Source organism: Diprion similis, chromosome 4, assembly GCF_021155765.1.
Source record: "Diprion similis isolate iyDipSimi1 chromosome 4, iyDipSimi1.1, whole genome shotgun sequence".
In the NCBI taxonomy this organism is placed as follows: domain Eukaryota; kingdom Metazoa; phylum Arthropoda; class Insecta; order Hymenoptera; family Diprionidae; genus Diprion; species Diprion similis.
In genome coordinates this window covers 14,923,419-14,940,589 of record NC_060108.1, presented here as the reverse complement: position 1 = coordinate 14,940,589, position 17,171 = coordinate 14,923,419, and the positions used below count along the sequence as shown (strand labels likewise).

Here is a 17,171-nt window from a genome sequence, read left to right as displayed (position 1 = left end):
TTGCCAGGATTTGCTAACTGCAATTATTTGCCGATACTCCAAAAGGCGTAATAAGTACCTCAGTCATTGGGGCGTGAATATAATTAGTCCAGTCCTCGTGCCCACACCGAACCTTGAAAATACAATTATAAATCGGCGCGCTGGATTTCAGGGTTTTACATGTTATTGTCGAGGCGATTTTATCCTTTTTTTTCCTTCTTTCGACAATTTAACCACAACGAAATCTCTAAGTATGAAGCGAAACTTACGTCGGAGAAATAATTTATTCATTTGTTTCGCCGTCTGTTGTGCCCTGGTGATTATCACTTCTGGCAGCTGTTACAATTTTACGCACTACTTGTCATCATCGGTTACAACAAGAATAGGATATGAAAAGAGGAATGAAAGAAAACAGAGAACAAATTGTTCTGGAACTCAATTGCCATTTAGTTTTTACTGTAGACTATTTCTGCGACCTTCTACAAGTTGTCATCTTTTAGAACCTTTGACTAGATATTGTATGAAATGAACAGATTTCTTGGAATGTTAAACGTCTAGAGTAAATTACACAGACGTCTGAGTTACCATGACGAGCCGAAGTATAACTAATGAAAAACTATCGGTTACATCTGAAACAATAATTAGTTACATGCAAATACAAACCTTCTCATTTTTCATATTAATTTTATTATTATCATTATTATTGTTGCTGTAAAAAAAAATTAGGTATAGGTAGATATATCATGTATTACAACACACAATATACTGTCGTAGAATAAATTATATCTTGTATAATAATCATAACAAATTGTTGTGCTTATTTTGATGGGCCATTACTAAATATGCTGCAAGTACGTACCTATGTACCGCATCTAACGTGTATTATACTTATGTAATAAATACATGGTAATATCACAATTTTACGTCCATAAGACGACACTTGACACTGTTACACGAATAACAACAAAATTATCTGTGTTAATTATTATCGTCTAATATGTATGTACGTTTACCTATACCTATTATATAATATTACAGCCTATGCATGTATGTTCTCCAATGCAATTTTTTTTCTATCCTTCGTCACAGTAAATAATTATATATATATATATATATATTGCTCCAGATAATTCGATAAATAAATTGCATGAGACATTCGAAAAGTTGTTTTTTCTACTTCGAGGATTACCTGTTCGTCATCACAAAGGAAAATTTAATTCCCTCGGCCGTCGGTGTCTACGCGATTATTCATACGTCTTCTATGATATGTGTCGTTAACATTATATCACTAGTATTACCGTTGTTGTTATAGTCACGTATTCTCGCAAAAAAAGAACTCGGTACGTTCTCGCAAAATTTGTTGAAAACTACATCACTGATCGCACAGTCACGTCTCTTTTTTCTTGTATTCGATGAAACCTCCGAATTTCCTGTGTACATATTACGATGGTGGACGTTTAAATATAAGGAAGCATGAGTTGCTCGTAAAAAAATTGATCAATGAAGAAATAGAGAACGAAACATCCCAATGTTACATGAATGTGCCTGCGGCGCCTTTTCCTAAACTATATACATACAGCAGTAATTGAGGTAGTGTGAAATGAGAATTCAATATTATCCTCGGTCATACGCTGGAGACGAAATGTGCGTTGCGTGTTGCTCACGGTGTAAGAATAATTGTTGCTTTATCATATCCGATATGGTTATAGGTACACTTGATTCGCAAGAAACAACCGGAATTCGCAGAATTTACGATTAATTAGGTAAAGTGACTCGTGTTTCAGTGATGAAAAAGTCCAAAATCGATGCGCGTCGAGATGTATATAGGTAGTATATATATGTATGCGCAGTATGTGGTACGTATACATCAATTGATTGTTTTAATGACAAAATACAGTCTAACGTATGTGCAGATATTCTTGGACAATTTTTTTTCTAGAACGATGATAATAAAATAGTTGAACTGATGCATAATTGACATTCCTGCCGCGTTAGTTGACTATCTTACATTTGCGCGTTAATAACGACTGTTATTTCCAATTCCATTATTATTTACGTAAATTTTTGTCGCTTCAACGTTTATCACAATCGAGTCCTTAATATTTGTACCAAATCGACCGTCTCATATCCAGCTCTCCCACATATTACATCAATGTTGCCACAATTGAACACTTCATTCCGATCAAATATGAAAAGCTGGTTCTGTTGTTGCATCAAATATTTACGCCGTTTTTAATACCGCCATTTGTCAGTTCTTGACTATTCCCTGTTGCTGAATGTCATCTTCAATCTGCTGCTGATACGGAGGCAGCTGTTGCTGTAGCTGTGGCTGTGGCTGTGGCTGTGGCTGTTGCTGTTGCTGCTGTTGCTGTTGGATTTTATAAAACTGAAGCAACTCCGCCACTGACAGCCTCGACATCTGATTAGGCTGGGCGCAGTTCGCATAATTCAAAGACGCCGACCCAATTGGCGACGGTATCTGAGCTTCCACCTGCTTTTCGCAATCGACGACCACGTGGTCGACTCCTCGCCGCAAGGCCTGAACCTGTTTGAGCTGCTGCAGAGCCTCCTCGTAGCTCGGAAGACCTGATACTAGAGTGTACGAAGGAAGACTCTCCGTGTCTCCCCCTCGGCAGTCCGGGTCTCTCGATGCCGCTGCTCTTTGCTCTAGCACTGTAGATTGTAGAAACATAGAGGAGAAAAAGAAAGGAACATGTTATTCTTGGTCGAAGGTGAGGTCAGCTTGCAAGATCAAAGAATCTTATTTACTTTCGGTGCTTTTTGCACCGAAAGCATTCATTTAGCCTCAATTAGTTTTTGTCCAAACACTTATGGTTTAGTCAAATTATAGACATTAAACCTAGAGAAAATTCTGACAAAATATTTGCATGTGGAAAGGTACAAGGGGTCCTCAAAAGGTCGACTTTCCGTTACCAACCTTACGAGATTCATCGCGAAGGTATTCAAAGGGATTCTGTAGGAATAATGTGAGATGTTCTCACGTGAGTTTTGTACTTTGAAGACAAACTATATGCGATTCCTCGGAATGCTTTTTAAAAGTTCGCCTAGTCTCCAAAGTTCTCAGGCACTCTTTTGGAGAGTGCAGACTTGCAATATATCTATAACTACATCGTTATTAGCGCAAAAAGTGAATGTACAGTAAAATCAGTTGAAGATTCATTCAAGTTCTCATGAAGTAGCAATTAACTAATTCTGAATTTAACTTAGGAATCCCAGCCAGGGCAATACGTGCAAAGGCGAGAAGTAGTCGGAAGGAACGTCGATTGTTGACATTGTAGGTTCTATATTATATATTTGCGCATTACCGAGTGACGAGCTGCGATTGCAGTATGTAATGAACAAGCAATATCCCATAAATAGCTGTGTGTATACATATACTTGTAAACACAGCACGGATTTCAACGGTCATCGAGGGTGACAACGACGTGGATATCGGGTTAACAAACATGCGGATATGTCCTCGAATTTTTAGAGATATCTTTTGTAAGAAGAAATCCGGTGGTAATTCCGATCTGATAATTTCTCGAAGGTTGATCGATTTCTCTCGATGGTGCAGTTTCCCCGATAATTAAAATTATACCGACCCTGCAGTGCTATGACGAGGAGAGTATCAGACAAAATTATGGATTCCACACAAAATTATGGATTCTGCTCACAATGAAACTTTTAGGAATGTTTCTTTGCCCCAAAATATGACGCTTCTCACGTGTAGCTTTATCCATTATATCGCTTTTCACTCCGATTAAAATTGATTATAGTAGCAGTTTATCGAGTGTATTTATTGTGTATTTTGCAAAATATATTAATTTCCATTGTTCTCGCTTAAAGTTTCGTTAACAGATTATTACAGACTCAAGTGTAAACGGATATATTATTATTTCATGAAATATAAATTTTCGACAACCTAACGTAGTGTAAGTCGAATGGAGAAAAGCACAATGGATGGAACTGTGCAACAGAAGGTCCATATTTTGTGTCGAAAAAACACCCACAGAAGTTTCAGGAGAATCTGTGGTCCAGAGGTTCGATTCTCTCCTTTTCAGCTCAATCCGTATATCGCCTGTCTACGCCTAAATATTGATAAAGAAGGTCCGCGATGAAAATATACCGAAATATCAAGCAACGCGCTGCCGTGCTGGAAGGAAATAAAACGTACAGAGAGAATTTCATGCAAGACGGTAGAAAAATAAACTGTTTAAAATTTATCGGCAGGATTTTTCAAGCGATTGCGGCAGTTCAAAAACTCGTAATGGTTCTCGTGCAGAGCTTATCGCATTTCAGAGATGTCGGATTTTATCGCGTTCCACTCTGCCGTCTGGAGAGGAAAATCTCTCGTCGTTTCACGAGCGGCGTATTTAATTTTAAAAGTCGCATTTCATCGCGTTTCTTGCTCTCCATCGACTCAATGTAAGAACCAAGAATTTGACTTGCACAAAGTTTTCCGTGGCTCGGTATTCACGCAATTCGCCTAAAACCAACATCCGTTTGCCCAGTTTTCAACGCCGTATTGGTCACGCTATGCCTGTGTTTTGGATCCCAATCCTTAACATCAATAGACGCGTGAAAAAGTGTTACAAACGCGAATACGAACATGCACCATACACGGTCGGTTGTTCCAACTGTTAGCACTTTTGTTGTTGCCTTCTTTTAGCACCTTCTTTCAGCTTGGCATCCTCGCTCTTGACACGGCAGTTTGTGTTAATCGGACCTTGGGACTTAAAAGAGATCCGCGTACGTCATTGGCTACTAATTCGTTATTCGATTCCAATTTATACGGCAAAATATTTTTCCACATATGCGTTGTAAAAACGTGCTCTCAAAATATTTGCACACAGCAGATTCAGCAATCCAAAATCTTACCGCAAGTTAAAAATTTCAAATTTCCCTCGTATCGCCAACATTCGATCATCTATAGCGGAAGAAGACTGGATCGATCGGTTTGTCCACTTTTTTTTTCTCAACAGCTGAACAAAAAAATTCGCCCTTCAGAGCATCAAGTATTCGAAGAGTATATACACCAAACGGATTGTATTAGTTTCCCCATCTTGACGCTACTCTTTTTTTTTTTAAAGCATCATTGGCTTGTAATATTCTCGGATTACTTCAAGACAAATAACGAAAGCCAATTGTAATGTGAGTGAAAAGAAATTCGTAGACAGAACCGAGGACCGATATTTTCGAGGTACCTACTTACAATCAAACATGCAGCCAATAAATCAATAGTTACTACCGATTGTCCCTGTCGGACTCTGCACTTAATGGCCTCTGTATAGTATCTTGCGCAAACAAGAGTTGAACGTGATTCGTTTTCACGTATGAATAGGTATCGTTGTTTTACAAGCGTGTGAAGCATAACCGTGCTGAAGGCAATGGGATTATATTTCAGGAACGTGAACAGCATTTCGGCAATTTTGAGTTATTTGTTCAGCTTAGTTGGAAAAATTTATCTAGTCATTTTAGTCATTTTCATTCTTATGTACGCAACATACACGAGAAAAAAGAAAATAACTCATTATTTCCCGAAGAGGAGAAGCAAAACAGTATGTATCAAACTGTCCAATCTTCTACCGCACAAATTTTTGTTTTTTCTCGAAATATTACAATTTGATACCGCCTTGTGTTGTCACTGCATGGCTGCAGCAGGCCTGCTTGAAGAATTGACGTATATGTAGATATAACGTATATGAAAGTTGAGACACGTGTGCGGCGTATGCTTTGTGTCAAACAAAATAATATTTTTTCAATGAAAATAATAATACAACACGTAGTAGGACTTGACCAGGGGAATAATCGAAAACAAGTTTCAGGTTGTACGTTCGAACAACTTCCTGTAGACATTCACGCTCGATTTGCATTTGACAATAACTTCCATTCGCGTATAACGAAGAAGTACTGATAAAAATGTAACTCGGGAGTAGAATAATTGAATTTAACTGGATGTGAGAATCCGTACGAAGAAGAATAATAAAAATTATAATGAATAAAAAAATCATGTATACGTATAATATGTTACAGATGTACGCAGGCGTGTATTATGCCTGTATTCGCTTGCATTACAGCCGGCAATAGAATAAAACGGCAATCTTTCGTCTTGTTAATATAAACGTAGATATTACGAAAGCTTTGCGCCCACCGCTGACGCAACGAATAATAAGAGGTGATTTAACTTCACGAGTCCGCTCAGTAACGTCCCCAGGATTCTTACTGGCCCCGTTGACTTTATTTTCCATTTCAAAACGTGGGTAAGTTGCAGAGATTTAAGTTGAGGACGCAAGGGCGAGTCGACTTTGACGAATTCAAAACTCAGTTGCTTTTTTTCTTTTCAAATTTCTGCTGGTCATATAAGACATGCGAGGCTTCGAAGACGGTTAGAGACCAGAAAAATTGAAATCCGAGTAACGAACGACATGAAAGTCATTCCGTCCAATAATGGTAATCTTTTCAATACATTCATATTGTTATACTACTTATATACCGTATCACCAATTACCGATCACCGTTTCAAACCACTCATCGTCAATTTAATTTTGTGTCAATGTACAGTGAAATCACGTGCTGTGTCATAAAGCTACACATGTTTACTATTAATATCTGTAAATTACCGATAACCAGAAGTAAATTGAAACAATTAGCTCAAAGTCTGGAGTCGTGACGAATTTTCTTAAAAACCTCCATACGTCACAGGTCACTCGTGACTTTTACAGTTACATTTCGTACAAGGCATCCTGGGAGGATGGAAAATTCAACGTATCTGACGACACGTTGGATTAATATAGAAAACGCCTCGTATCGCCTGTAACAAGATGTAAATAGCTGTACAAATAATGGAAAATGCTAGACGTAAAAATAAACAAATTTCTTTGTACAGAAGACGGTGAAAATAAATCCTACAAGTGTTCGTGGTTTTTCATCTAAATATATGCACCACGGGTACTACCAGTTTTAAAAAATAAACATGGGTATTGTACATGAAGGATCAGGAGTGTGTGTAGAAATTAAATAAACTCGCCGACATGTCGATCGGAATATTGGACATCTGCGAAGTCATATATTTATTGGTAGCTTGAATTCAATCGACGAGTAATATAATTATCATATGGCAGAGGAATTAGTTAGGCAACGAGTCTAATAGTTGATTTCAATTTAATTTTCCTGTTCAACTTGGAATTAACTTCGATCGTGAGTGTATCGAATGATACGAAAAAAGCGCCGGTACAAGTGAAATTATTTTCACAATCTATGACCGCGCAGTTATTCGATTGTTATGATTTATTTTCATTGTCATTCTATAAGTCTCATTTCCACGTAATGGAACGCACGGCAAAGCAGAGAGCATTAGCTTGAACCGAAATGAAGAGAAAAACAACCCAAACTTAAAATATCAATTAAGACATTCCGATGGTTTCAATGACCACGCTTGCCCGGTACGTATATAATTATTTTTTTTCTGTCCTTTTTTTTCAAACCGGTATCGATGGAAAAACACTGAATACACGCAGTCTAATAAAATATCCATTTCCACATATACGCTGCGTCTAGTCTGAAGAGAAAAAGCGAAGAATGGGAATGAGCACGAGGAGCGCAATTAACAAAAACAAAAAAAATAATTTTTTTCTCACTTTTCCATCTTGAAAATTGATCAGATTAGCGTTTGAATCGGTGGATTGTAAACGAGCAAAAAAACAAAAGAAATGAGCGATACTTGTGAGACTCTCGAGATGAATAAATGATGTTTGTTGAGATTCAAGAGAGCGATGCACTTTGTAATCAAGATTTGAAAATTGCGCATCAGGTTTCTGCAGCATCACGAAGAAAATACACAACATATCGCATCTCGTTGATGCAATAATTCATCGCGCTGCAGCTACGGAAAGTCGTAGCGAAAAAATAACAATCAGGAGCAGCTCTAATTAACGTTACAACTTATCACGGATTAGATTCAATTTCAATTGTCCTGCAGATTAATTCGTGGTGTGATTTTACTGTCTGTTCCTTGTTGTTTCACTGAATGTGTCGTAAAACGCCGCATAAGACAGAACTGCACCGAATGTGTGTTAATGAACGTTATCCTAAGATTTGGAATTGGGGTTAACACCCGGTGAAATAAAAAAAAGATTATGAAAGCAAATGAAAGATTACCTGTGAACGCATAAAGTATTATCTTCCTAAATTATCACCACATACGTCGTATATAAAATTACATTTTATAACTTCGGTCCTGTTAAATTGACATTGAATTTTGAAATTTTTTTAGCAAATAAATTGATTATTTCTTATCAAACTCTTCAGGTGCAAAGCGCTGTTTACGCCAAATATTTATTTCTTCTTTATCTAAAAAAACGTGCCGCGGTCAGAGTGTCGTGTGAATTGAAATGAGGAGCGAGAAACTATGTTCGTACTTACATCACAAAGCGTGAGAAAATGAAGTGACTCGTGAGTTCTAAATCCACAACAGATATCAAAGTAGGCTAGACTAAGCGGATAAAACACGATATCTGAATAGTTTTGGCAAATGCTCTTAACTGATAAGGTCTAAAGAGGACAGTTGTGTCTTAATTCTGGGCATTGTAATTTCTTTTAGAGATAGCGCGATATATCGAATGGTATACATACGCGTGAATTAAATTCAAAATCCGCCAGCTAAAAAACATCGAATCGGGTCTACTGTTATTGTTGTTAAGCAAATAATCGTTATTATGAAAACCTCAAACAATATCGTTCCATTTATCAATACCTCGAAATTATTTATTCATTCATACAATTTATTTATTTCTACCGTCTAGAGTCTGCTTCTGGTTCTAGAGTCTGCGAATGTTGCTATGACGTAACTCCAGGTAAGTGGAAACCGGAAATGATATTTGGATGGAAAATTACACAATCAATCAGGTGTCGTACAAACCGGTCCGTTGAACCCACTTGTACAAATTTTATACGTCTTCTATTGATGTAAAAATATACAATAGCATATATACATGTACTCTGCAACGTTGACGAAGCGAACGTTACGTCGAAATTGCCAATTTCATTTCCCAAGTACGATAATTGAAAAATTGCAATAATTTTTCAACCACGTTACTGGTCATCGCCGTAGTTGCGCGATATTATGAAATATTCTCAATGCTTTTTCATATTCTTTGAATAGAAATATTTCAGGTAGATTTAATACTGAGCAGCTATTTATAACGTTATTATAGCAGTAAAAGTAACATCAAATTAATGTATCTGTAGGCAAGTGTACAGGAATGTCTATTCACCGATCAATAATAATTCCGATAATATGGAGGAACAAACGCGGGTCTGGAGATATAGTGATTTGGCAAAAAATCATTACGTAAGACGAATTGACACGAAAGCGCAAACATATTGAACGTGTACATCTGTAGAAGCATGAAATGGAATTACGTAGGTCCTGTATCCAAGTTCCGGTTATAATTTGCCGATTTCCCGAACTTGATTGTACAAGTCACTGAAATTTACTGAAAATAATTTGGCTCCAAAATTAGGTCGAACCGGAACTTCGTTCACGAATTTAAATTCATACCAATAAATAATTTTTTATACGAGATCGAATCGAAGGAACGTGATTCGAGATACGGTAGAAAAATCCGCGGATAGCTGAAGAGGAATAATTCTTCTGTTTTCCCCTCATCATCAAAACGAAGATTAATAATCTGTTTACGTATTACTCGACGATAGTAGCGTAGCGAGCGAATTTAACATTCCGATCACGACATATTTATACCGATTTACGAACGCCGAGAAACTCCAAGGTTGGTTTACGCGCCGTTGACGAGCGGCTGTATCGTCGTCGTGACTTCCGCTTATTGAACATGTCAGCTCAAACATCGAGAATCCTCGTTTACTCTTCGACTCCAAGACGTGTCAGGCTTTTGCAGTAATGAGGACAAGTTTCAATACTTCTAATCTGAGTCAGAAGCCGTTTTCCCAGAACAAGTATGCGTACACTCATCAAACACATGAGTTGTTTTCCAAAGAAATGTTTATCTTTCAGGCTAAATTCGTACATTTCAATGTAACAGACAAAACGCAAAATCGGTTATCCATCAATTTCCTTGCGCCAGGTAAGCTCTACTTCTATTTATCTCGATTAACAAAGTTGATTTTTTGACGAGTGACAAAGATAAGTAATTATATACTTCTCCGTAATACCGTTGAAACTGCTATACAGAAAATAAGTAAAACAAACATCGCTGAATCGCGTTGTCTCGTTAAGATCTGAATCATACATGTCTCGTATCTATCAGCTGGCAACGAATGACGAAAATCGGAAATAAATCAGCAAACGTTCCATTTCGATCTGAAATCGATTGGGAAATAATGAGCGTTCAGACAGCCTCTCTCTGGCTCCTTTGTGGCCATCCTCCGGAGAGAAACCTTGCCTCGGAATCACTGACAATGAGCCAAGCCTGGCGGTGAAGCCGAGAACGCTGCACGCAACCTGCGATTACAAATTGATGATTAAGCGGCAAATGTTGGATTCTTGTTCACGCGACATTCGATCAGCTATTGCGCAATCGGTGCGAAGCAAAGCGTAGCGGACGATGCGAATATGGCCGGGCCAATTGCCTCCCTACTACTGTTTTCAGGAAGAGTCGTCGCAGATTCTCTGCAGACTTTGCCTAGCTTGGGCCTCGCTTCTCTGCGAACGGTTATGGAATTATTCATGGATGTGGAAATGCTCCGCTGATGGGCGCAAGTGTGCGTTAGAAGAGAAGATAATCTCGGTACTTGGGTCAGCCTTATTCTCAATCTCGTTTTCCGTGACGAGACTCTCTCGCCTGTAATAAATTTTCATTTGTTTTCTCATTTCCGTGTGACAAAAAATAAATTTTTAAAATGAAAAGATATCATTCGTTTCAGTGTCAACCTGAGCAATTATAGTCAACGTCTTGTGGCCACATTCAGAAAAATATTTACTCCCAATGACTTTTTCTTAACTGGTCAATTGGTGAGATTCCACGAATGCTGCCATTTTTTATCTTGTAGAAAAATATGAGTAGAGTTGGATCAACTACGTCAATAGTAACCAATAGTAACAACGTCTGAGTGCATGCAAAACGCAGATAATTATCCACGGAAGAAAATAGTTGATTTGACTGTGCAGAATGATCAAATCAGCCGTAGAGAATAGGAAAATCACCTATTATTACATTTGAAAAGTCATTCCTTCTCTCATCGGGCGTCAAATACTTTAATAAGATGGCTCCATTCCCCGTTTATTAATTAGCTGCACAATGAAAATACGAGAATAACTGGGTCGAATACTCCCCCCCCCCCCCCCCCCCCCCAAAGATCAGGCTAATATTTGAGTGACTTAATTCGCATGCAAGCAGCCGTTGAACGTTTCGTGGCAAGACGCATCTGCCCGTGCAGATTACATTCGCACAATCATATTACATATTAGAATACATATGTACTCGGTGCAGAATTTCTCGCAATAAATCCCGGCGTATTTACCAAGATCAAAACGAAATGAACCGAAAAATGCACGTGCATAGATAGCGGAAAATCAGGTCACACACCTGTAATACCAACATTGTGTGTTTATTGTATCATTTACCATAGAATCGAAGATTCAAATGTTGTTTAAATCATTTCAGTACATACACTGTTATATATAGGTATATCCACTTTATGATGTTGGCTGCACTCACGCGACTAAAGAAATATTTATTTATCGTTAAACGAGTATATGACTGCGGATGGTTGTTCTCATCTTTTTAAATTATTTAAATTCTGTTAAATACTTCACTTAGGCAACAGATGCAAATTTGCTAACAGCTCAGAAGACCGAGTGCGAATTTATATGCCATATATAATATACATCATATTTATGTATACATACACACCATTAGGTTGGTGCTCGTCTATTATGCCTTATACTTGCGGCATTGAACTTGCAAATACACGATATAGCTGGGTCAGTAAGCTACTCATAACCACTGACTTATATATACAAGTCACTTATATAGGCGGTGACCCCTTTTGTTAACTTTAACAAATTTTAGCTAGCGTCGGAACGCGATTAGTATACAAAAAATCTCGAAAAGTCTCATAAACGTAACGAAACGGGTGTTTAATTAAAGGGGATTTTATTTATCATTAGTACGAACCTGCGAATCTTCGGATGCTTTACATACGCAATATATGTACAATTGTAAACCTATATACTGGATCGTGACGAGATTGACAATGATTTTTGGCAATTTTTTTTTTTTTTTTTTTTTTCTTTTTCTGTTCCTCATTGATCCGAGTGTCGTGGGTAGACGTTATTTGTAATTACGTCGGAAGCAGATATGGAATATATTACTGGCACACACCTGAATCGCATAAATTGCATAAATTTCGCAAGTTCGTTGTCCTTCGGCGGACGTAGACCGGAAGTCCGCATAAGGATCACATGCGCGAAATTCTGAGGTCGCATAACAGCAGATTGTCGGGATATCCGAAGACGGTTTTTCGCCGGTATTACACGCGGGGAATTAGAACTAATTGCGAACGACACTATACAGTTAGTCAACTTATACAGTCTTTCGACTGCTAGCGAGGGCCTCGCCGCTATAATTGCTTTCACGCTTCACAAACCGCTTCAAATTACATCAGTGCGAATCAACGACGACGAAGCGGTGAGTCCACCGCGAGAAATCTGTTCTCGCAAGTCACGAGGATCTGGCCATTGTTGTAGGAAAAGAAAAGAAAAAATCAAATCTCTCGAAAACACGAGGGCAAAAAATATTTCTCAGAGTTCTGGAGAAATTTAAGAAAATTCAAAAATAGCACCAAACTTTGATGATCTTTGTTGTTTTAGAATTAAGTTATAATAATTGCGAAACAATACGAAGGAATGAAGTCCGATCGCTGTTTCATGCAGTTAAATGGATAATTACCATATTGGATTATGAAAATATATCGGAGGCTGATTTTGAGCAGATTCTGGAAATTTCACAACGGCTCATTCGAACGAGTGTAAGAGAAAGTAAAGTAAATTCAACGAAATCGTTCGATTACTCGTCAACTTTTTAGAAATATTGAAATATAGGAATTCCCACAACAATTAGCCAATCCAAATGACGAGCGAAGTTGCGCTCATATTCCAAAAAACGATGAAGATCAGCCAAGTTACCGCAGAGACGGAAATTTTCCAAGAAAACAAACACGGAAAAAGAAATGAAGAGCAGATGAAACTCAAAACTACAGGAAAAGAAGTACACGTCACGTCTTATGGTAAAATATACTTCGTAAAATGCAGAATTTACCATAAAATCGGTCAGAACCACTGTCTGCAGAGTAAAATCTGCTACATTTATGATAAAAAGTATAGTCAACATGAGTATTTTAAACCGCAAACCCTGAGGTCTCCATTTTTTCCTGCAGTTTTGAGAAAATTCAGCACTTTTCTTCTCTCCGTGAAAGACGGTCTAATTTTTATCCAAAACTAGAGCGAAGCCTATCGATTACTGTTAGTTTATTCAATATTCCTCCTTTTCTCTCACCGTGTCGTTTCCACTGCTGAAACTTGTGGTAGAGTAGGCAGGAACACATGCAGCAGACGCAGCTGAGGACCATCAGGGTGAGGACAACGCCGATCCATACATCGGCCAGGAACTGCTCGTATTCGGTCTCGCTCATTTCCCTCTGGGTCTCGAGTTCCTGGACGACTTCCGACACGACCTGGACCAAGGTCAGGTTCTCGTCGTAGACGTCCTGGGCCGAAGAGCGACGATCCACGGTCTCCATTGCGAGATGGGTGACGTTGGTCCCACCGTGAAGCGACATTATCACCTCGTTTCCGGGTTAAATCTCGATCTCCGCAGCCTCGCTGAATTCCACGATCAGGATCAAAGTCGGTTATTCGCTCTTTCGAAAGCTCGGCTTTAATTCCACTGCCTCCTCCGGATGCTGCGGGAACTTAGGACGCCCAAATTGCTACTTCGGCTTGTTCATCTTAACTCGATCGTTGTATTGTTATAGCCGGAGAATTGTTGTTCGTTCAAATGGTCGGTGACACTATGATCATCGCGGGATCAGGGGTTTAATGTCGGTCTTCGTACAACGTACACATACCTATGCGTAAACGCGCAGCTTTGTTATGACAGTTGACTTGACAAACCGACGCGACGCGTCGTCGTCTTTCTCTGGGTTTATTTTCAAGCTATGACGGTTCCCGATCGGATCGCCTCTGCGTTTTACTTTTAATACTTTGTTGTTGTTGTTGTTGTTGTTGTTGTTGTTGTTGTTGTTGTTGTTATTAAGTTCGCGCGCCGCTTTGCAGAAATTATTTGAATTCGAAGACGCGATATTAATCGATATGTATATTGAAAAGTTTGAAAACTTTCGGGACCACTTCAACTATCTTCGAATATCGGCGTGTATTAATAATCGGAATCGCAGCTTAGCACTTTTGACACGTATAGAAACATATTACGGAAAAATCTACGGCTCGTAAAAGTATCAGTTAAAAACACACTTCGAACAATACGCAACTTTTTTACTAGTCGTATATAAATACTTTCACGTCGTTAATCCACTTGCACAATTTTCCCAACCAGCAAGTAAAAATATGTGGGAAATTAAAAAACTTTTCAACATCGATCGTATTGTGCACTTCGATCTTCGATCGCCGTATTTAACGTGTATTTCCTCGGCTCGTTGCCCGCGGTTTCTTCTCGTAATATAAATCACCGATACGTATTGTAATTTGATTTCGGAATTCGGACGGGCGCAGCCTTCGATGCCGCACTGCACATCGTTTTCCGAAATACCGAATGTTATTTAAGAACTTGCCCGTCAGTATTGGTACGCGATGCTTTTGTACGCACGATCACGACACCCTGACGGCTCGAGTCTCGCCGCGATTCTGAGCTTCGCGAGCTCGAAACTCGCTCTGATATACGAACAAGGTGGGTAATTGTGGCCTACACATGCGGCGTTCCGCTCGAATACGTGGATCGCGGCTTCTTTGGAGACTTCGGAGGTGTAATCATCGGCTGCGAGACGCATAACTGTAGCGCGATTGGAAAAACGATTTCCCGATTTTTTACTTTTCATCCTCGAGACTCCGCAGGCTGATCAAAATTATCAATTTTCGTGATGTGATTAATCGGTCTCATCTGTGACTTGATCTGGTGAGAGGTCGAAAAAACTTTTTTACGACGTTCTTTGCGAGAGGATGCGTGATCTTCTGGAGCACGCTTCGAGTAATTATATTCTTTCGAAATTAAGAATTTTCTAACAGTCACGAACTACGAAGTACGTGCTTTGGTATATATATAAAGTATGTATCGTACATGTTGGATGTCGGTCATTAATTTTTTACAACAATTTTATTTCATTTCCTCATAGCGTTATGTGTATAACTAATCAACTTTGCGAGCGTTTTCAATAATTCAAAGTCTTTCACCTTATTCTACAGTGGAAAATTATAGCGTACCCTTCTGAAATGATCATATAATATATTGGATGATGTGTAAATACGAACGACATCAACACATAATTTGTCACGTGATTTATTTTGTGAATTCGAGAAAACTGTGTAAAAAATTACAAGGGCGCGAATCATCAAATACACTAGATCAAAACCCATATACGGTTGACTACGATCATTGATCTAGTATATTTGATGATTCGTGTTTTTGTGATTAATTAAATGGTTTTTTTATATACTTTTCTCGAATTTACGCGATAAGTCATGCAATAAACTAGATGTTGATTTCGATCATATCATCTTCTGATTTATCACATGAACATTTCCGGCGGGGTATAATTTCGCGTTTTGGCTGGTATCACATTAAATGACACAGATAATTATTGCAATATACAATTTTGTGAGGCTCAATTCAAGAATACCTTCCTACACACGTCCGTGAATTCGATCATTGACGCTTTGCGAATACCGTCGTTTGAGACCTTTCTCTCCGTCTGTCTGGTGAATTTCCATATCATGATTGTCGTGAGCGTTGATTCCGCATCATTGCTCCGCGGCGAAACACAGATCTTGCAATTGCAAGTGGAGATCAGAAGCCAAACAATCAACAGAGGCTGTTGGTAAAATAAATCGAGCTTTCTGATTGAGCGAGATTTATTCACTACATTAGCGTTTACATTTTACAGAAGGCCGCAATATTTCGTTGAAAAACATCACGTAAAGCGTGCAATTTATTGCGCATTTGTGTTGTCGAGTAGAAACTTGCAGATAACGCGATACTATTTCACCTGTCATTTATTTTGCTAGCGTGAATATCGGTATCATGCAATACATAATGACACTTACTTCCGGTATCGGGCTATACCTATATTGCACACTTTTGAAACTAGTCGGTGTACCAAATAACTTATACGAATATACCTATGCGTTTTCCGAAATAATAGACTAAGACATTTTGTGTTCCAAAACTGAAAAATGTCGATCGACGCTGGCAATCAGAATAACTTTGAATGGGAGCTGAAACTAATAATTTTGAATATCAACTTTTTTCGATTTCTTTCGAAACATTAAACAAATTGACCGTAAAATCCGCAAGTTTGGTCCAGTTTGACCGTTTACGCCGAATAAATTTTAGACAAATGTTCGACATCAATCATCTCCAGTTTCAAAAAAGTTGAAGAGAAGGCTAACTTAAGTTGGTGTAGTTGATTAAAAGTCAAGCTTATATCGATTTGCCTACATTAAGGTGTCCATCCGAAAATCCAAAGGATCTAATTGAAGAATTTCATTGTTTCGTAAATAGGCTTGTGAATACGAGGTATTTCAATTTTCAGACTATCGCTGACCTTCCAAAAGTGGATCACACGTATAATCATTGCGCATTACCAAGTTATGACATGCAATTGAAAGAGACGTTAATAACGCTCATTGCTCACAAATCACTTACGCATAAGAGGTGAGCTAGTTGACGTAAACACGTAGACAACGACATATTATAAAATCTAAGGATGGGTGTACAAATGGAAGGCTAACGCAATTCACTTGAATTATTTTACGCCCACGATACGAAATGGAGAACATTGAAAAAATCAATTTTTTCTAGAATTTCGCTCGTGAGTGCGAATTCTCAAATGTCATGAAATTTAAAACTGCATTCGAATTCTTATTGGTATAATACCGTTGAAATCATATTAATAGTTTGACAGAAACAGTTTAATGAAACAGT

General features: G+C 38.3%; 1 protein-coding gene across 1 annotated transcript; it reads right to left on the bottom strand.

Moving 5' to 3' along the window:
- Positions 1 to 646: 646 nt before the first annotated feature.
- Positions 647 to 14,893, bottom strand: LOC124405756 (protein FAM170B-like). Its single transcript, XM_046880924.1, has 2 exons — positions 13,515 to 14,893; positions 647 to 2,652 (listed from the first exon to the last, which is right to left on the bottom strand). The coding sequence occupies exons 1-2, from the start codon at positions 13,795 to 13,797 to the stop codon at positions 2,228 to 2,230; spliced, it is 708 nt and encodes a 235-aa protein (XP_046736880.1). The 5' UTR covers positions 13,798 to 14,893; the 3' UTR covers positions 647 to 2,227.
- Positions 14,894 to 17,171: the final 2,278 nt, after the last annotated feature.